The sequence below is a fragment of the Otolemur garnettii genome, unplaced genomic scaffold (assembly GCF_000181295.1).
Source record: "Otolemur garnettii isolate 467f Iridium unplaced genomic scaffold, OtoGar3 scaffold00077, whole genome shotgun sequence".
Classification (NCBI taxonomy): Eukaryota; Metazoa; Chordata; class Mammalia; order Primates; family Galagidae; genus Otolemur; species Otolemur garnettii.
Window position 1 is genome coordinate 2,041,983 of NW_003852472.1, and position 20,083 is coordinate 2,062,065.

The 20,083-nt window shown below is 45.7% G+C and overlaps 1 protein-coding gene across 2 annotated transcripts in view; it reads left to right on the forward strand.

Annotated features, from left to right (window-relative positions):
* The window catches only part of LOC100941993 (huntingtin-interacting protein 1), a 53,177-nt gene extending 35,682 nt beyond the window's left edge, over positions 1–17,495 (forward strand). The window contains exons 13-30 of one of the 2 annotated variants that reach the window (XM_023515744.1): positions 325–413; positions 745–861; positions 2,102–2,203; positions 2,429–2,572; positions 3,011–3,146; positions 5,178–5,264; positions 5,437–5,544; positions 5,627–5,763; positions 7,995–8,105; positions 8,936–8,994; positions 9,412–9,505; positions 10,744–10,844; positions 11,124–11,229; positions 11,977–12,100; positions 12,534–12,595; positions 16,000–16,108; positions 16,854–16,934; positions 17,306–17,357. In XM_023515744.1, coding sequence (XP_023371512.1) covers positions 325–413; positions 745–861; positions 2,102–2,203; positions 2,429–2,572; positions 3,011–3,146; positions 5,178–5,264; positions 5,437–5,544; positions 5,627–5,763; positions 7,995–8,105; positions 8,936–8,994; positions 9,412–9,505; positions 10,744–10,844; positions 11,124–11,229; positions 11,977–12,100; positions 12,534–12,595; positions 16,000–16,108; positions 16,854–16,906 — 1,739 coding nt within the window. In that variant the 3' untranslated portion in view covers positions 16,907–16,934; positions 17,306–17,357. Of the gene's footprint in view, positions 1–324; positions 414–744; positions 862–2,101; positions 2,204–2,428; positions 2,573–3,010; positions 3,147–5,177; positions 5,265–5,436; positions 5,545–5,626; positions 5,764–7,994; positions 8,106–8,935; positions 8,995–9,411; positions 9,506–10,743; positions 10,845–11,123; positions 11,230–11,976; positions 12,101–12,533; positions 12,596–15,999; positions 16,109–16,853 lie in introns of both variants that reach the window. The other variant, XM_023515745.1, reaches the window with a different exon arrangement.
* The last annotated feature ends 2,588 nt before the right edge of the window (positions 17,496–20,083 follow it).

Consider the following 20,083-nt stretch of genomic DNA (forward strand, 5'->3'; position numbering starts at 1 on the left):
CCCAGCTACTTGGGAGGCTGAGGCAAGAGAATTGCTTAAGCCCAAGAGTTTGAGGTTGCTGTGAGCTGTGATGCCACAGCACTCTACCAAGGGCAACATTAAGACTCTCTCTCAAAAAAAAAGTAGGATTCTTTTATTATTATTATTTTTTGACCCGGCTGGGTTTGAACCTGCCACCTCTGATATATGGGGCTGGTGACCTACTCCTTTGAGCCACAGGCACCACCCAAAAAAGTAGGATTCTTGAGAAAGGAGGAGGTATATGCATTTGTAGAGTGTTCCCCGCCAGGTACACTCTGCTCACATTGGTCCTTAACAATGCAGGGAAGGCCCAGGCCAATGAACAGCGGTACAGCAAGCTAAAGGAGAAGTACAGCGAGCTTGTTCAGAACCACGCTGACCTGCTGCGGAAGGTAGGACCCTTGGCCCCACCTCTTGCCAGCCTATAGACCCTGCACCACCCCTGGGGGAGACAACAGCTTAGGCCTCGTAGCTTCTCAAGATTCTGCAGCCCCACATTTCTAGGGGGTTGCCACTAATTCTTGGGCTTCCCCTAACCCACCATCTTCATTATTTTATAAATACCTGAGGGTCAAGTATCTGAAAGTGACAGCTTCGTTCTGCTTCCCTCTGGACAAGAAGGTGATTCCCTTGTCCTACTCCAGGGCACTCCCACTATGCATGTGCTCATTTGTCCTTTAAGCCTGAAATCAGCTGGTTCAAGACATTGTTTTTCCCTTCCAGAATGCAGAGGTGACCAAACAGGTGTCTATGGCCAGACAAACCCACATAGATCTGGAACGAGAGAAGAAAGAGCTTGAGGACACCTTGGAGCGTATCAGTGAGCAGGGCCAGCGGAAGGTGAGCGGCAGAAGTACTTGGGAATCAGAGAGCATGGTCTATCAAGTTGGTGGTGGGGCCTTTGTGGTCTGCTCTGAGAGAGGTCGCACAGAATAGCAGGACACAGTCACCAATGTACATACAGGTTAGGGGCACAAAGCAATGGAAGGACCCAAGTTGAGTAGGGTAATCCACAAAGGCTTTCCAAGTGTGAGACTCAAGGAGAGTTTCAGGAAGGGGAAATATGGGGACAACAGAGAGAGGCGAGCATTGACAAAGACCTGCAGGTAGAAGGACACTGTTATACGGGGGTGGGGCTGGCAGGCAGGTCAGACAGAGGCTGAGAGGCCCAGCAGAAGATGTGGACTGGACGAAACTAGATGTCTTGAATTTAGAAGAGTGGCTTACACATTTTTCTACAACTCCACATTAAAAAGAAAAATCTCGTGGATATTAAAGTTTCTCCAAGCAATACTTACCTTAACATGTGAATTCATTTGGATATTTTCTGTTCTGTTTAAGCCATTGTTTTAAAATGCTAGCTGTGAATTCTTACTAATGGTTCCCAGCCCGCTTTTTGAAAAACATCACTTAGAAAAGAAAGCAAAGGAGTCATCTCAGGTGTTGCCGGTAGCTCAAGTGGCTAAGGCTCCAGCCACATACACCAGAGCTGGTGGGTTGGAATCCAGCCAGGTCTGCCAAACAATGACAACTACAACCAAAAAAAATAGCCGGGTGTTGTGGTAGGCACCTATAATCCTAGCTACTCAGGAGGCTGAGGCAAGAGAATCACTTAAGCCCAGGAGTTTGAGGTTGCTATGAGCTGTGACTCCACGGCTCTCTACCCAGGACTATAGCTTGAGGCTCTGTCAGCTCAAAAAAAAAAGAAAGAAAGAAAAAGAAAAGGAGTCATCTCAAGATGGTGAGATGTTGTAGTTTTGTAATACACCAGGTGTTGTAATGTCTAAATGAAAGAGCCAGTTTGACCAGAAGATTATAGACTCAAGCATGACATTGGGAAATGTCCCTAAAATTCTTCCTTTGACATTCCTCTTAGCCAGAAGTTGACACACACTGGGGTCTCACCTCCTCCCCACTATCCCCCAACCCTCATCACTTTTTGTGGGGGGTATAACTTACAAATAGCAGAATTCACAAATTCCTTGACTCTCAGGTATTGATATCTTAGGCAGTTTTTACTTTTGAATATTTCTTACAACACCACCCAGGTTAGAGTCCTCTTGTTTTTCTTCTCTTTCAGACTCAAGAACAGCTAGAAGTTCTAGAGAGTTTGAAGCAAGAACTTAACACCAGCAAAGTAGAGCTCCAGGTCCTCCAAAGCAGCCTAGAAACTTCTGCTCAGGTGAGCAGCTCCTTTTCTTGCTTCCTTTTGACTTTAGTGTTGCAATCACCCTGAATCCTGCATGTGGCCATGCTGGCCTCAGCTGCAGTGTCCTGGGGAGAATGAGAATGGCAGGTTAAAGAGATCCCCTCCTGTTCCTGTGGCCATGTGGTGAGTTGGGCCTCTGGGAAGGGGACAGTTTAATTCATCCTGCGTCTCCCTCTTCCCATTGGGTCCATGTTGTAGTCAGAAGTAAAATGGGCAAACCAGATTACTGACCTGGAGAAGGAGCGGGCCAACCTGGTGAGTGCTGCAGTTTCTCGGGAGAAGGAATTATCTGCCCTCCAGGAACAGCTAAAGTACACCCAACTCAAACTGGCCAGTTCACAGGCAAGTGGCGGATGCCCGTGGGTGCTGACCACCTACAAACACACACCAGTGGGCTTTAGTGTATGTACAGAGGCAGGCGGGGACAGGGAGGGTGCTGTGAAGGGGTTGGAGGCCTTGGCCTGATGGTGAAGGCCTTCTGTAGGGCTAGCTCCTGCTGCCAGTATGCTCTGTACCACTTAAAGGGAAGCAGACTTCTCGGGAAGTTTGACAGGAGTGATAGTTGGTTATTACAGGAGTGATAGTGGTCCTTTCCTGGAGCCAGTAATAGCATACACCTATGGACCAAGTAAAAGTGTTTTTGTCAAGCTAACTGGCTCAGACCTCATTAGCAGCAACTTAAGCTAAGGTGCTAGGAGCCCCTACCAGGTCACAGGTAGATGCTGTTTGGGCTCATTTTGGGATCTAGGGCAGACTCTTACCACCCTGAACCACTTCTAGGAGTCTGTACACCAGCTCAAGAAAGATCATCGAAAAAGGGTTCTGATGGAGACTAGGAAGGCTGCGGAGCAAGTGATACAAGAGGCCCTGAACCAGCTTGAAGAACCCACTCTCATCAGCTGCGCTGGGTCTGCAGGTACTCTTCTACCTGCCCAACTTGCAGGCACCAGGTCCTTATAGCCTGATGCTAACCTGTCAGCATTGAATCACATGTGAAACTTAGTTCAGGGGTCCTCAGCCCAGCCACATGTCACAATCCCCTGGATTAGTTATGGGCAGAACAGGGCCTGAGCAATAGCATCTTCTAAAGCCTTTAGGTGTGATAACCACTGCTTAAATCAGTGGGTCACATTGATGAAACGTCCCTTAGGAGCGGACCCCTGAAACAATTGTGAAAGCAAATAGAAGAAAGAGCAGACAGTCCTGTGTATCTCTGTAGAAAAAAGACTATGGTCTGAGTCAAGATGTAGTTATTCATAAACTTCAAGTCTGGGCAGGGAAGCATCAGAAAACTTGGGAATGGCAGCAACAATAAAAATCCCAGCATAAGCTGGGTACAGTAACTTACATGCCTATAATCCTAGCACTTTGAGAGGCCAAAGCAGGTTTTCTTACACCTGGAGTTTGAGACCAGCCTAGGCAACATTGTGAGACCCCATCTCTGTAAAACAATTTTTAAATGATTAGCCAGAGTGGTAGTATGCACAGGTAGCCCCAGATGCTTGGGAGGCTGAGGCATAAGGATCCCTGGGATTAAGCCTAAGAATTTGAGGTTGCAGTGAGCTCTGATTGTGCCACCATACTCCAGTCTAGGCAACAGAGCAAGACCCTGTTTCTAGAAACAAAAACAAATTAACAAAGAACACCCAGCATGACCAAGAGGGAAATGGCCCACCATGTTTTATGCATGTAGGCAAGTCCCAAGGAAAGGGGAGGACTTTGTGCACAATAGAGGGGGAGCATCCAGGCACGGGTGGGGGGCGGGTTGTGAGTCTGTGGACATGGCCATGAGCATATCTCATTACAGTTCACTTTCAAGAGAAGGACCCACATCGGAAAAGTAATGAGAGGCCCCATCGAAAGATGAACAGAAGACAGGAAACAGCTGACACTTGATTTTTATCATCAAATTGAAAGTTCCTGATTTGATGACGTATACAGCAAGGACTATTATAGGTTATTCAGCAGGGAACCCGTCTGTAAAGAAAAAGCAGTTACAAATGAAAGACCTCTCAGGGTGCCTAACTTCCTGAGGGAATGCCAGAAACTGCAGCACTCGTGGGTGGATTCTGAGATGTTATGAGCTGAGTTTTGAAAGAAGACAGTTGTGAACCAGTGAAGAGAAGGAAAGGTGGGGAGTGAAAATAATAAAAACAGCTGACATTTATTGAGCACTTCCTGTGTGCTTTACTAAGGGCACTATCCTAAGCGCCTTACATTCCTGGGCCTGGCCGGTCCTCCCAGAGTCACCATGACATGGTCCTGCTGTTCCCCTATTTGCAGATGAGGAAGCAACCTGAGGTCACACAGCCAGGAATGATAGAGTGGGGAGCCACGCCTGGGCAGTGGGACTCAAGAGCCCATATTTCCAACTCCTACGCTGTATGTTCTCTGTGGAATTGTGGATGGAGAGGCATGGCAACGGGAATGATTGTTGTGTGCAGAACATGATCATAGACTAGCCTAAGAGAGCCAAGGGTCTGGGTTCAAGAGCAGTGAGACTAAAAGGGCCTTGGGAGACATCACAGCAAGGCCCAGATTTCATGAGACAGGCAGTATTGAGAAAGGCCCACCATGCAGTTGCCCTGATTTCTGGCTGAGGGACCAGACAGGCTCAGAAGTCTAGCTTTTGAAGCTCCAGTAAGAGAATCACATTTATCACATCAGTCACAGCACAGGCAACAATCTCCCTTCTCTTATCTTAGGGCAACTTCTATGGGGCCGGGGCCACTCACTCAGTAAGATCCTCCAACCACCCTGCAGCTTGACTATTAACTAACAAGGATGAGGAGAGTTAGAACTTGCTCTGGGGGCAGTGCCTGTGGCTCAAAGGAGTAGGGCGCCAGCCCCATATGCCAGAGATGGCAGGTTCAAACCCAGCCCCAGCCAAAAACTGAAAAAAAAAAAAAGAACTTGCTCTGAATTTGCCCTGTCTTCTCTTTCACAGATCACCTTCTCTCCACAGTCAAGTCTGTTTTTAGCTGCATTGAGCAACTGGATAAAAGCCGGAGCCAGTATCTGGCCTGCCCAGAAGGTAAGAAGGGTGCAAGACAGGCCAAATGAGGTTCAGAAGTACTTGAATGTGGGAACAGTGACAGGTTCCTATGCACTAAGGAAGGAAGTGTATCTAACTCGTATGGCCAGGGGAGAAAGAGGTATGAGAGTGACACCCCCAACTAGGCTGAGAAACTTTCCTCCTTACACAGATATCAGTGGGCTTCTCCATTCAGTAACCCTGCTTGCACATTTGACCAGTGACACCATCGCTCACGGTAGCACCACCAGCCTTAGAGCCCCACCAGAGCCTGCTGACTGTGAGTACCAGGGTATAAGGGGCTGTTCAGGAAAGCAGGGAGCAGAGGGGCCTTAAAAGTCTCTATCACTTTGCATCTCTAGCCCTGGCAGAGGCCTGTAAGCAGTATGGCAGGGAAATTCTCGTCTACCTGGCCTCCCTGGATGAAGAGGCCTCCCTGGAGAATGCAGACAGCACAGCCATGAGGAACTGCCTCAGCAAGATCAAGGCCATTGGCGAGGTACTTTCAGTGTTCTTACTGAGGAAGGTTCTTGAGTGTGAGTGCTGGTGCATTGCCAGGGAATCGGTGAGGTTCTAAGCTACTTTCTCCTATACTTACGATTTGATTCTATTTATTTTATTTTACTTTTTTTTTTTTTTATCTTTTAGAGACAGAGTTTTGCTCTGTCATCCAGGCTGGAGTGCAGCAATCATAGTTCACTGCAGCCTTGAATTCCTGGGCTCAGGCTATACTCCTGCCTCGCTCTCCCAAGTAGCTAGGATTACAGGTGTGCACCACCACATCTAGTTTTAATTGACTGTAGAGATGGAATCTCATTATATTGCCAGGCTGGTCTCAAATGACCCTGGCCTCAAATGACCCTCCCACCTTGGCCTCCCTAAGTGCTGGGATTATAGGTGTGAGCCACCATGCCTAGCCACAGCTAGATTCTAGAAAGAGAGAGTCAGAGATGGAAAATCTAACCTCCTGGTGGATGTTCCAGCTACATTTGACTGTTAACTGAGAATCTACTGTATCATTATCACTATTCCAGGTAATATCAAAAAAGTATAAGCAGTTTCACTATCTCTAAGGATTTTTATCTGGTTAGGCAGGTAGCACTTGAAATAGAGATAACCATGTATTTATTCATTTTAGATGTAGTGAATGTGTCCTATATACCAGAAATTGGGTTAGATGTAGTTATATAAGGACAAATGAGACAAGGACCATGTGGGGAAAAAAAAAAAAATAAGAGAATCAACCATTTCTATAAAGTGTGATAAGAAGTGTAATAGAGATCTATTTTAAGAGTATAGTACAAGTGCTGGGCATGGTGGCTCACACCTTTATTCCTAGCACTTTGAAAGGCTGAGGTGGAAGGATTGCTTAAGGTGAAGAGTTCAAGACTAATCTAGGCAACAGAGTGATACCCCATCCTTCCAAAAAAAAAAAAAAATAGCTGGGCATGGTGGTGCACACCTGCAGTTCCAGTTACTTAGGAGACTGAGACAGGAGGGATCTTGTGAGCCTAGGCAGTTGAGGCTGCAGGGAGCTGTGGTTACTCCATTACATTTCAGTGTGGGTGACCGGGGGAGAACCTGTGTCTAAAAAAACAGTACAGCTCAAAGTAGCATTTAATGAATTCCTAAAATGTGTGGTAATAAGTCCAGGGAAGGAAGAGCCAGGGCCAGAGTTCAGATCCTTTTCATCTCCCAGTTAGACTCTTTTTTTAAATTAAATCATAGCTGTGTATATTAATGCAATCATGGGGTACAATGTATTGGTTTTATATACAATTTGAAATGTTTCCATCAAACTGGTTAACATAGCCTTCACAGCACAGTTAGACTCTTAAAATGGCCTCTGATTAGTTTTTCTGCCTCTGTCCTCTTTCCTCTGCACTCTTCCCAAAATAGAGTTGTGATTATATTTTTTGCTCAATAACACAAATCAAATTAAAACACATGATGTTTTTAAAAATCATGGTCTTCGGCCAGGTGCAATGGCTCACCCCTGTTATCCTAGCACTCTGGAAGGCCAAGGTGGATGGATTGCCTGAGCTCAGGTGTTCGAGACCAGCTCTGAATCAGAGCAAGACTGCGTCTCTTAAAAAAAAAAAACCCTCAGCATTGTGACAGGTGCCTATAATCGCAGCTAGTTGGGAGGCTGAGGCAAGAGAATTGCTTAAGCCCAAGAATTGGAGGTTGCTGTGAGCTGTGACGCTATGGCACTCAACTAAGAGCGACAAAGCAAGACTCTGTCTCAAAAAAAAAAAAAATCATGGGCTTCACTATCAGTCAGAACTGTGTTACAATAGGAATAGTAACTGCCTCCTATGATTGGTGTGGAAGCAAAGTTAAATTAGAGTCAAACTGATTGGAAGATATCATCTGTATTTGGAAAAGTTTTAAAAATACCTACCACATACCAAATATAATTTATGCTGTGCAAATAGAGGCTGGGTTCCAAGCAGCATTGGGTAGATGGCCTCATGGAGTTAGGCAGCGACTTTCTGGACTTTCTGGAAGGAGGTGGGTTTTGAGTGAGGAAGAGCATGAGGTTCCGGAGTTCACATCATAGAACCATTTGAGGTCTGTTAAAGACACCCCTCCCCACAATCTGTGGCCTGCAGAAAGTGTTTGGGGGTGGGGTCCTCCTACTTCTGCCATCTTTTAAGGGTTATGGTCTACCAGAGGAGAAGAGAGGAGGCTCAGGGGTCATTTCAGCCTTTGTGATGCTCTTCACAGGAGCTCCTGCCCAGGGGCCTGGACATCAAACAGGAAGAGCTGGGAGACCTGGTAGACAAGGAGATGGCTGCCACTTCAGCTGCCATTGAAATCGCCACAGCCAGAATTGAGGTATGGCGGTTTCTGCAGGATCTCCTGAAGCGACACTCTGATGGCTGCACTTTGGCTACACTGCCCATTAGACTTGCATAGTCATTCATTATGGCTACAGAGGACTCCCTATAAAAGAAATCAAAACCTGAACCCACTGGCTCCTCTAAGAGATAGAAAATGAGAAAGCTCTCTGGAAGGAAGGTGAGCAGTTAACTCAAGGATCATACTTTGGTTTTAGACGATCCTGAGTTCAAGTTCTAAAATGATCACTTATAAGCTGTATAACTCCTATTAAGTTTCACTCACATCGCCACAATTCAGATTCCATTCCTATGTGATGGTAGTAATAATAATGCCTCCCCTAGAGGGCTATTGCAAGAGTTAAATAAGATTATGGACACTTATCTTCAGGCTAGGCACTCAGTAAATCAATGGTATCACTAATCAGAGGTAATGATTCTCTCAGCGAAAGCTAAGTAGAAACCATAGAGAAGGTCACTTTCGTGGAAGACTTGAGCCACCTGCCACGATGTGAGCACCTGGCATAGGACCTGGTAGGAGCTGCCCCTTTGATGTGGTGCTTTGGCTCTCAGAGTTCTGTGCATGTCAGCCTGGGTGCAGAACGCCAACACACTGAAGGGATTACAGCACCAGGCTGCTCTAGCTCATTCCACCTGAGCAGATTGGAGTCTGGATTCTTTTCCTGACTCTTGCAAGGATGTGGATGATAGGGATTTCTAGATTCAGGTTTCCCAGCTGCCATAGTATGTTGGACTCAAAATATGGTAAGACGTCAGTAAATTCTCAGTACTCGTGACGTATTTAGAAACCATGCTTCTTATTAACAGGAGATGCTCAGCAAATCCCGAGCAGGAGACACAGGAGTCAAATTGGAAGTGAACGAAAGGTCAGTGAGAGCGGCACGGTAGCATTCAGGGGAGTAGGAGCCATTTTCATTGCATAATGAATTATACTCCGCTTACCCGATAGGGAATTAGCGTAGAACATTAGAAGCCACGGGAAGGGTGCAGTCTGTGTAATTGTTGAGGACAGAATTGATGATGGTAGCAGGATTGTTGTTGTGTTATAGCAATAAAGAAATCCCAGGAATCATGACTTAATTATTCCTTATGAAGAAAATCCACAGTCACATCTTCTCATTCACCTGCTCCTCCTTCAGGGCTTCACCCCAGAGCATCCTAGCAAGCTCAGCGCCTTCCCTGCCTCTCTTTCCTATTCCAAGGTTGCCTTTGATTGGGAGTAAAAAAGATCTGTTGGCTTCATTGTTCTTGGTCTCTGTGTGTCCCTGACTCTTTTTGTGCAGGATCCTTGGTTCCTGTACCAGCCTAATGCAAGCTATTCAGGTGCTGATTGTGGCCTCTAAGGACCTCCAGAGAGAGATTGTGGAGAGCGGCAGGGTGAGTGTGGGCACGGGCCCTAGGCAGGGATAGCAGGCATGGGTGACAGATTCCCACTTCACTGCACTCTAGTGATACTGCCATCTTGTCCTGTTTGTCCACTTGAGGGTGCAGTTACCACTCCTGAGAACGTTAGCAGATGCCATGTGGAGAAACCTGGGCCCTGGCAACTCCCCATGGGGTGGGCCGTCCCAGATCCCAGATCCAGATCCCCAAGTCATTGGAACTTGCTGTGGAAAATCCACTTATATCTCCAAGTCTGGGCCCTCTGAGGAGGAAGGGAAGCTGGGCACATCCCAAGAGTAAACTTGATCCTGACTCTTCACAGGAGGCTCCACCATGTCTGGTTTCAACAGTTGGGCCAACACACTGTAATTCATAGACTCTGTTCTAGCCTCTGGTTGACAGGTCACTTCGTGTTCTCATGCCTTTGTTGGCATCACTATCATCTTGTTTTTCCCTCACATCCCTGTAATGCAGCCACAGCTTTGGATGTATAGGCCCAGGGAGGGAGTGATGAGCCTGAAAGCAATCCTATAAAGAGAACAGCCATGTCTGCTTTGATGGTACTTTTTATCAGATTGATAGGTGAGGGTTTCTATCCCTAAAATAGGTAGACTGAGTAACGAGTGTCTGCAGACTTTCAGACTACCAGACACTTCCAAAGCATAAAAACAGTTTTTAAAATCCAAATATAAGTAATTTTTGTGGACAAGTATGATGGCTCACACCTATAATCTTAATACTTTGGGAAACCAAAGTGGGAGGATGGCTTGAGGCCAGGAGTTCCAGACCAGCCAGACAACATAGCAAGATGCCATCTCCACATTAAGTAATTAGTAATTTTTAAAAATTATTCATTGCATACTCTCTTCTTTTGATAAATCAGGGAGAATAGCTAAATACTCTCAAATTATAACTTATTCATGTATGAACATATTTTTTTCTTATATATGCAATATAGAAGTATTATGCTATAATAGAAATGCTATATATAGGTTTTAGAGTCAGAAAAGTCTAGGACTTCCATTTATTTACTGTGTAATCTTGGGAAGAGACTTTCGTCCTTCTGAATCTTAGTTTTCTTATTTGTAAAATGGGGATAAAATAATGCTCCTGAGAGTTCCTGTGGAGATTATATGAGATAATATATATATATATAAAGCACTTGTCACATAGTAGGTGCTTAATAAAAGGTAGCTATTCTTAGTGTTGTTGTTGTTGTTTTTGCTCTCTAGGGTACAGCATCCCCTAAAGAGTTTTATGCCAAGAACTCTCGGTGGACAGAAGGACTCATCTCAGCCTCCAAAGCTGTGGGCTGGGGAGCCACTGTCATGGTGTAAGTTGTTTGTTGGTCCTAGGGCTCTTCTTCTCATCCTCTCATTCCATTGGTCCACGTCAAACAAAACTTTTTTCTAAGGGGAAAAACATTTGTCCCCTAGTGAATTGTTGATAGGAAATTAAAAGTTTGCAAGGGAGCCTTGGTTTCCGGGGTGACACAAGGCACAGCAGGCAGGCCCCCTCCTGTCTGGCAGGGCGATTTGGGTGGTCTGGATGTGGGGTTGTGAAGGTTGCAGCTTATCTGCAGTGATCTAGTCCATCTTGTCCTTTCCTGCAGGGATGCAGCTGATCTGGTGGTCCAGGGCAAAGGGAAATTTGAGGAGCTAATGGTGTGTTCACATGAAATTGCTGCTAGCACAGCCCAGCTTGTGGCTGCATCCAAGGTACAATCTGTGTAGGGCCTGGTTAAAGAGTACTTAGACAGTGGAACTGGCACTAAGAACAGATCATTTATCTAGGATCCAGGTGGGTTGGGTCCCAAATAACAATTCTGCTTCTTAACTGGTCCCATACCTACTCTAGAAGCCTTTCACCTATCAACCAGGAGGCCCTCTCCTCCACTTGCTATATACCTCCCTCCTGGCTCTGTTTGCTTCTGTTATAAGTGGCCTTGGAAGGTCCCAGCCATGCCAACATCTGATTAGCAGTCCCAGCATTCAAGAAATTCTCAAATAAGGAATAGGTTGGTTCAGTAAACAAGTCTACTTGGCTTGGCTCCAAGATTCCACGACTTCTCATTAGTCTTCTAATTTGAATCACTGCCCCACCTAATTCTGGTGCAAGGCTTATAACCAAATTCCTTTTAGGAGTTTGAAAGTACCCCAGTGAGTGTTCTTTATTAGTCTTATTTCTTGTCATCCCAAATTGCTTTCCACAACTGGGACACTCTATCCAAATAAGTGATAAAGCTAGAGCTTGGGGGCCACCATGCAAAACGCTGAGAATAATTTTTAATTAATATTACAGATGTGCTAGGAGCTGACCCACTAGGCAGCAATTTTTTGAAAAGGTAATTGATTGACAGCTATTGAGGATCACACATATTTGTCAAGAACCATCAGGCCAACTCTTTGATATAGTCCTTGCAGCTATAGGTGTTGGAGAAACATAAATCTCCTTTGTTCTGGCAGGTAAAAGCTGATAAGGACAGCCCCAACCTGGCCCAGCTGCAACAGGCCTCTCGGGGAGTGAACCAGGCCACTGCCGGGGTTGTGGCCTCAACCATATCTGGCAAATCACAGATTGAGGAGACAGGTAGCCTTCCAGAATGAGTGCTGTTCTATTCACTCTATTTAGCCCATTCTGTGCATTCTTCTCCATGATCCCAATTTCCCATAGTTCTGTTTCTAAATTCTTTCTTTCTATTTTTCATCCTTTTACATCTATACTTATGTTCCTATAAGGTAGTATACCACATAGACATGCTGTTTGCGCCACTACAGTAATGGGCCCTTAAGTAGGTTCTCTATTTAGCTATTTCTCTGGAGTTAGAGAAATAACTTGAGAAGCCTGGTTGCCCCTGGGGAGAATGGATACTGTTTACACTATAGCTACTTCATCCTTCCTTCCTCAGTTTCTTCCTCAGTTGGTAAGCCAGGCGTTTCAGCAGAGCATTGGCACTGGCCACCTCTCAGGTAAGTGTCAGCCAGGGGTAATATTTAACAATACTTTATTTCCATCCTTGCAGACAATATGGACTTCTCAAGCATGACACTGACCCAGATCAAACGCCAAGAGATGGATTCCCAGGTAAGAACTCTATGTCTAGGAAGTCTCTGTTGCCTGGACATTGACCCCCAGATATTATGCCTGTGGCAAGAAGCCAGAGAGAGAGAAGGACTTAGAGGGAAATGAACACAGCTACACCTGCTTAGCCCAAGATTCATTGTAAATGATGTTGGACGGGGAGTGGAGGTGGAGAGAAGTGGCTTAGTAAAGATCAAAATCTTAACTCTTGCCTGCTACTCTTGACCTAAGGCAGTGGTTTTCAACCTGTGCGTCGTGACCCACAGGAACTGTATTAAAGGGCCACAGCATTAGGAAGGTTGAGAACCACTGCTCTAAGGATAATCAGGGCCTTCTAGCAGTTCACAAACTATTACTTAATAGTCTCACTGTAGAGAATTTTTTTAAAACTTCTGGTATGACTTATTTGTGTATGGCCTTTAATTTTTAAAAAATATCAATTCCCTGACATTGAAACTTATCGAAAGCAATGTCATTTCTCTCTGTTGCTCAGTAAAGTTGTGTCATTCAAAATAGCAATTAGTGAGTTCCTAAAAAACACCTGACAACTTTGTTCTAGATGTATTAGTCATTAGTCTCAAGGTAAAAACAGATTGGGACTGTTAAATTTCACTCAGGATCTTTAGGAATAGTTATGTGGTCAAGCTTCTACCTCCAGAATGGAAGGGCTGTCTCATGTAGTGGCCTTACTAGTCCCTCTTGACCTTAAATTCAGTCTATATGCTGATAGTAACCCTTCCTGTCTACAGCTAAGATCTTCTCCTCAAGCCCTGTTCATATCTCCTACTGCCTGCTTCATATCTCCACTTGCTGCCCAATAAGTCTCTCAAGTGCAGTATGTCCAAAGAGGCCTTTCTGTGTCTCATTCACCCCACTTTGTCCCTTTCCTCATTTTTTCCATCTCAGTAAATTGCACACCTACCTGGGCATGGAGGAACTCCTTAGTTCTTCTTTTTCCCTCACCCTTCACCTACTTCCCTACCCTAGTCTAAGCCACACTGTCTGTCTCTTGAACTACTGCAAAAGTAACTTCTGCAATGTGTGCAAGTATTTGTGTCAAAATGATCCCATGGCAGAATTGGGTGCTGGGGAGATATCAAAGAGTCTTGCTGAAACAGAGCTGGCTGTGAGAGGGCGGGTGGAGAGGCTGGGGTAGAGTGTCACTGCACTTCCTCCCCATCCTTCTGTAGATGTTTTACATTTTCCTTAATGAAAAAGTTAAAAAAAGAACCACTCCACTGGGACTAGTTGCTTCCACTCTTGACCCTCGAAAGTCCATTCATTCTCCACATGATTTTTTTTTTTTTTTTTTTTTTGGTGAGACTCTTGTTGCCCTCAGTAGAGTTCCATGGCATCATAGCTCGCAGCAACCTCAAACTCTTGGGTTAAGCAGTTCTTTTGCCTCAGCCTCCCACGTAGCTGGGACTACAGGTGCCCACCACAGCACCCTGCTATTTTTTGTTGGAGCTGTCATTGTTGTTTAGCTGGCCTGGGCCAGGTTCGAACTCGCCAGCCTCAGTGTATGTGGCTGGCGCTGTAACCACTGTACTATGGGCGCAGAGCCTCCACATAATTTTTTTTTTTTTTTTATTGCAGTTTTGGCCGGGGCTGGGTTCAAACCGCCACCCCCAGTATATGGGGCCAGCACCCTACTTCTTGAGCCACAGGTGCCGCCCCTCCACATAATATTTTTAAAACATAACTCATAACGTGCTGCCTCTCTGCTTGAATCTTCCCAGCTTATCTCACGTACCTCTTCTCTCAGGCACATCTCACACAGGACTTCCTTCCTTCTCCCAGCACCTCAGCTTATTCCTGCCTTAGAGCCTTTGCTCTGGCAGTTTCCTCTGGAATGTTCTTCCCCATTAGGTTTCAACTCAAAAAGCCTTTGCTGTCATCTTTAGTCCGTGTCATTTTCTTTATGATCTGAACTTTATTTGTGCATCTATTTGTCTCTTTTCCTTTTTTTTTTTTTGAACCAGGGTCTCACTATGTCACCACTCGGTAGAGTGGCATGGCATCACACCTCACAGCAACCTCCAACTCTTGGGCTTAAGCGATTCTCTTGCCTCAACTTAGCTGGGACTATAGGTGCCCACCACAACACCTGGCTATTTTTTTGCTGTAGTTGTCATTGTTTGGCAGGCCCGGGCCAGGTTCAAACCCACCAGCCCTGGTGTATGTGGCTGGTGCCCTAGCTGCTGAGCTACAGGTGCCAAGCCGCCTTTGTTTGTTTGTTTGTTTAAAGCTAAATCTCACTCTGTCACCCAGGCTAGAATGTCCTGGAGTCACAGCTCATAGCAACCTGAAATTCTTGAGCTCAGGCGATCCTCTTGCCTCAGCCTCCCCAGTAGCTGGGACTGTAGGCACCTGCCATGATGCCTGACTAGTTTTTTTTATTTTTAGTAGAGACAGGGTCTCACTCTTGCTCAGGCTGGTCTTGAGTGCTCCCAGAGTGCTGGGATTATAGGCGTGAGCCACCTCACCCAGCCTATTTGTCTCTTTTCCTTACAAGGTAATCAAGGATCTTGTCTATCTGTTCACTATATCTCTAGCATCTATAATAGAGCCTAGGGTACATAATGGGTGCTCAGCAAATGTTTCTTGAATTAACAAAATAAAATTGGCTGTGCATGGTGGCTCTTAACCTATAATCCTAGCACTTTGGAGGCCAAGATAGGTGGATTGCTTGAGCTGAAGAGTTCAAGCCCAGCCTGAGAAAGAGTGAGACCCCCATCTCTGCTAAAAATAAAAAAAATAGAGAAAAAAACTAGCCAGGCATTGTGGCAGGCTCCTATAGTCCCAGCTACTCAAAAGGCTGAGGTCAAAGAGGATCGCTTGAGCCCAGGAGCTATGAGCTGTGATGACATCAAGGCACTCTACCCAAGGCAACAGAGTAAGACTCTGCCTCTAATTAATTAATTAAAATAAAATTGACAAGGAGTAGAGCTAGCCAAGGTCACCCCTTCTTTAGTAAGATTTTCGTGTCTTTTCTTATAGCAATAATAACCCTAAATAGTACCAACACCTCAGAGATACCAGAACCGTCATTTTTGGTTTAAGAGCTAGACCTCCAGGGAACTCGAATTAAAGAAGGGAACAGTAGAGTTTTTAGATAGCAACTTATCAGAAGACCAGAAGATAAGCCCACTTCCCACTTAGTATTTAGTTTGTAAGGCATCGTTCATTTCCTGTAGGGGGTCACAGTGAGAAAAACATGAGAGACACTAAGACAGACATGAATGAAGAAATGAGAGCAGAGAGTTGAAATTGAGAGCTGGGTAAGCTCTGGAAATAGGGGAATAATATAGAAGAAACCCGGAATGCAGAGGAACGGGGTTATGTCAAAAGAAGACAGGTCTCAGAGAGCTGATTAAAAGAAAATTCTACTTACTTTCCCCTTACAGGTTAGGGTGCTAGAGCTAGAAAATGAATTGCAGAAGGAGCGACAAAAACTGGGAGAGCTTCGGAAAAAGCACTATGAGCTTGCTGGTGTTGCCGAGGGCTGGGAAGAAGGTAAGCTGCCACTGAGGGCCACCTTACAGCAGGGAATAGGAGACTGGGGCTGGGGTCTTTCCCTCCAATACATTGGAACAAAGAACCCACTGAGTGGGTCTCTTCCTCCTTTTATTTTCTTTTCACAAGCCTGTTTTCTTTTCAGTTATAAACAACCCTTAAGCCTAGCACTGGAGTAAATTGTAGCAAATTGAAAGCTTTTGTCTTTACCTATCGAGGCCTAAATATTGCCCAGTGGACTCATCACTCACTTGAACTGCCTATTCCCACTCAGGCCCAGGTAGACTGGTTGACTCCCCAGGAGTTGAATTTCTGGCCAGGGTAGGGTTGAACAATAAATGAATAGTGGTCAGTGGAGATCCAGCAGACAGGAACAGATAAATTGCCAGGTACTCTATAGAGCCAGTGATGGACAACAATGGCCAAAAGATAGAAGAGATCAGGAATTGAGAAACAGTGGAGTGCAGTCATATTCAGCCTGCCAGCCCTGGGGCCTGCCATCCCCTGTGTCTGGACGTGCTGCTTTTCTTTGGGTCCGAAGTGGTTAATTTGATCCAAGACTGCTGACTTGACTGACTCTGGGCACCAACTGTGGATACATCCTAGTCTAGAACTTGGGAAATAGGTGATCATGCCATGGTTATGACTAGAACATATTTTAAAGTCCAATATGGTGGCACTTTTCCTCAGTTAAATGCATGCATGGATGAAGTGCTATGTGACATAAATTGTCCTTGTCTTTTAGGAACAGAAGTGTCTCCACCTGCACTGCAAGAAGCGGTAACCGAAAAAGAATAGAGCCAAACTGACACCCATGCGTCAGAGTGTAAATCATTGTTACCCATTTATGCGTTTGTTATTTCCCCAGCCACAGACCAAATTTGTGATATCCCCATGGCAGCCCTGCCACTCCCATTGCCCAGCTGAGGACCTGCATGATCCTTCTAAAGGCTCCCTCCACAGTGACACCCTTTCTGTTTGAACCCACAGTCTGTGTTCTTCCCCTGCCTCCCTAGTATCCAGGCCACCCCTGAGCAATCTCAGGTCCAAAGAGGAGGGGACAGGCCATGTACCAGAGAGGTCTGCCTACTTTTAATCCTCACAACAATTGGTGTCCTTATTAGAGGGGTTTCTTGGTGTCGTCAAGAGCTTGGAGAAGGACAGTCTTAAGCATTTTCTTTTCTGTTTTCTTCTTAGTCTTTTCAGTTTCATCATTTGCACAAACTTGTGAGCATCAGCGGGCTGGTGGCTTCCAAACCAGGACACTAGCCTGCATCTGCACAGTCAGAAGAACAGCAGGAGTGTCCTGCCGGAGACTGCCAAGGCAATGCTACCCCTCTTTTGGCAGTTCCTGGATTCCCACTGCTTCTTACGGTGGTCAGTTGGGTTTTTAGGTTGTATTTTTTTAAAGTCTCACTTACATAGCCAACTCTCCCAAAGGGCACATCCCTGGAGCTCTGAGTTACCTGGGGCCCAGCCCCACAGCAGTTCCAGCAACGGTGCTGCTCCGGCTTCACCTTGGTGCTCCTCCTCCACCTCCTGCTGAGCGAGGCCTCATGAGCCCAGGCCCGGCTCCGGGGCCAGCAGAGCTGCCTGGTAACAGCTTTTCCTCAGAAGGCAGCAGCAGAGTGAGTGCCTTTCTTCCCTAACGCTGAGCTCCCGCTGAAAGCCTCTGTCCAACCTTCATAAGTGAGAGGACTGCAGAAAGAGGGAAAGGAGGACTACACACAACCCATAAGGGACACCTTTCTTAGGAATTTCTGTGACCAGGCTCAAAAACCTTAACTTGTACTCAAACCAAACTGGTGAGAGTAACAACACTACTTCCCCTGGAATGAACTATCCATGTCATGTCAAGTGGGCCACTTCCCTTCCTTCCCAGGTTGGGCCCTGAGAGGAGGGAGTATGGGAGGGATCTCCAGCTCCTTTCTCCACATGTCTGCCTGGGCATCCTCTTGAATCTGAAGAAGATCGTTCCACTTTCTACCCAGCTGATAGACCCAGAAGGTCAGACACCCTTCCTCCCATCAGGAAAGAACCCTGTGTTTGGTTTGGTACCCTTAGTATTTATTACTAACCTTCTTTAAGCAGCAGCAGCCTGCAAAAAGATGCTTGGAGCATTCAGGACATCCTATGCGACTGTGGCTGTATTGCTGCCCCTCTGCATCAGCCTTCAAGAAGTGGACACGAGGCCAAGGGTGCCATCCTTGGGTTGTTACTGGCTTGGATCCCAAAGCAGGGAGGTCCTCAGAACTTGTGGGTCAGGGAAAATGAGAAAGGAGACTCCTTCCAGATAGACCTTCCAGGCTTCCGTTGCCCTGCGGACAGGATGAGGACAGAGGGCACAGGAACAGCCTCCTAGAGATAGGCAGCCTGCCAGCACTTTTCCACTTCCAGATGGATCCCCAGCATCTAAGTGACCTTCTGATCTCAGAAAAATGTCTTCCTTCTTTATCTCTAGCAACTCATTAGTAGTAGCCAACAAGCACGTCCCAGGACTGGTCCCAAAGGAACATTGCTAAGTTTTGCTACATGACGGGTTGTGAGACTTCTGTTTGATCACTGTGAATCAACCACCCTCTTCCTACCCCACCCCCTGACTCCCTTTCTCTGCATTTTCTAAGTGAGGAACTCAAAAACAATCTCCCAGGAGCCCAGATGGCCATACTCAGTCAGACAGGTGACCTCCATACTAGGCTAAGGAAGTGTCAGCAGTAAAAACCAGGCAATCTTAGGTTTAGTGCCACTTTGTGCTTAGCTAGCTTCCGTCCCATGGCTCAGAAGGAGTGATGTGTGGCATCTCTGTTCCATTTGTGCCAATTAAACTGATCAATGTATTCTCAGTGTGGGTCAGCACTTTGAAAAGTGGCTGGTCTTCACTTCTGGAGTCAAGTATAGTGCATTGGACCAGATTAAGATCTCTGAATAACACTCCTCTAAAAGGAAGCCACGATAACTTTAAAAACTTTCCTGGACTTAGCCTAAGTAATAAAACAGTTAAGAAAGCACTTAAATAGGAACACAGGCTAATTCAGTGTCACATGAGGAAATACCTGTCAGATGTGGTATAATTACTTTCATAATAGCTCAAATTAGAAATTATTCCCTTCTCCAACCAAAGTCAAATTGTCCTAAATTGTCCTTGGCTCTTCTAAAAATGAGTGTGTTATACTTACTGTGAAATACCTTTGATTAAAACAGGAATCACATCTTAAAGCTAAAAATGAACCTCACAGCTTTCTAAATGAGTCACTGAGCATCATTAGTGACCAATGTCTTGACATAAATGGGTCATGACAAGACACAATGGCAACAGAATTAATGGCTTAGGGTTACTATGAAGTTGAAATTCAGTTGCATCTGTTAGAGTGCTCTAATACCTCTAGAATATTTATATACATATTAAGGGGGAGGGGAAAGACCTTCCTTTGTAGGGGAGATTTCCTATCTGAGTAAGGAGTTTAAATTAGACTATAATTTAGATTGTTTGCCAATTCTGCCTACAGCAGTATCCCTAGGAGCCCACCTGAGTGTGAGTCCTTAACTCAGTGGCTGGAAGAACCATACATTGTCCAGAGCATCATTTCTTGGGGTTGTTTTCAGGTACCAAGTCAGACACCAAGGTTTATACCAAGTAATATGGGGTCACAAGCACATGTCACTTTGGTTATGTTAGTTTTCTTTGGCCTCTTACCCCTGAGGAAAAGCTGGTTCTCAGCTTGCACCGGGGAACTTCTCACTTCTTTATTGGCGCTTTAGAGGAGTCTACTGGCTCCACTTCACCCTGGTCTTTAATAACAAGTAAATGTCTTGCTATCTTCTACCACCTTTCCAAATCTCTGGAAATTCTTCCTGCCAATGAAAGCCTTCAGTCCCAACTTTGGCCTTCCGAGCAGACTGGCTTTGCCCTCTTTCTGCCATCCTTGGTTCTCCAGACTGCACTGCCTGTAGCACGCCCATGGGCCTGCCAGCCAT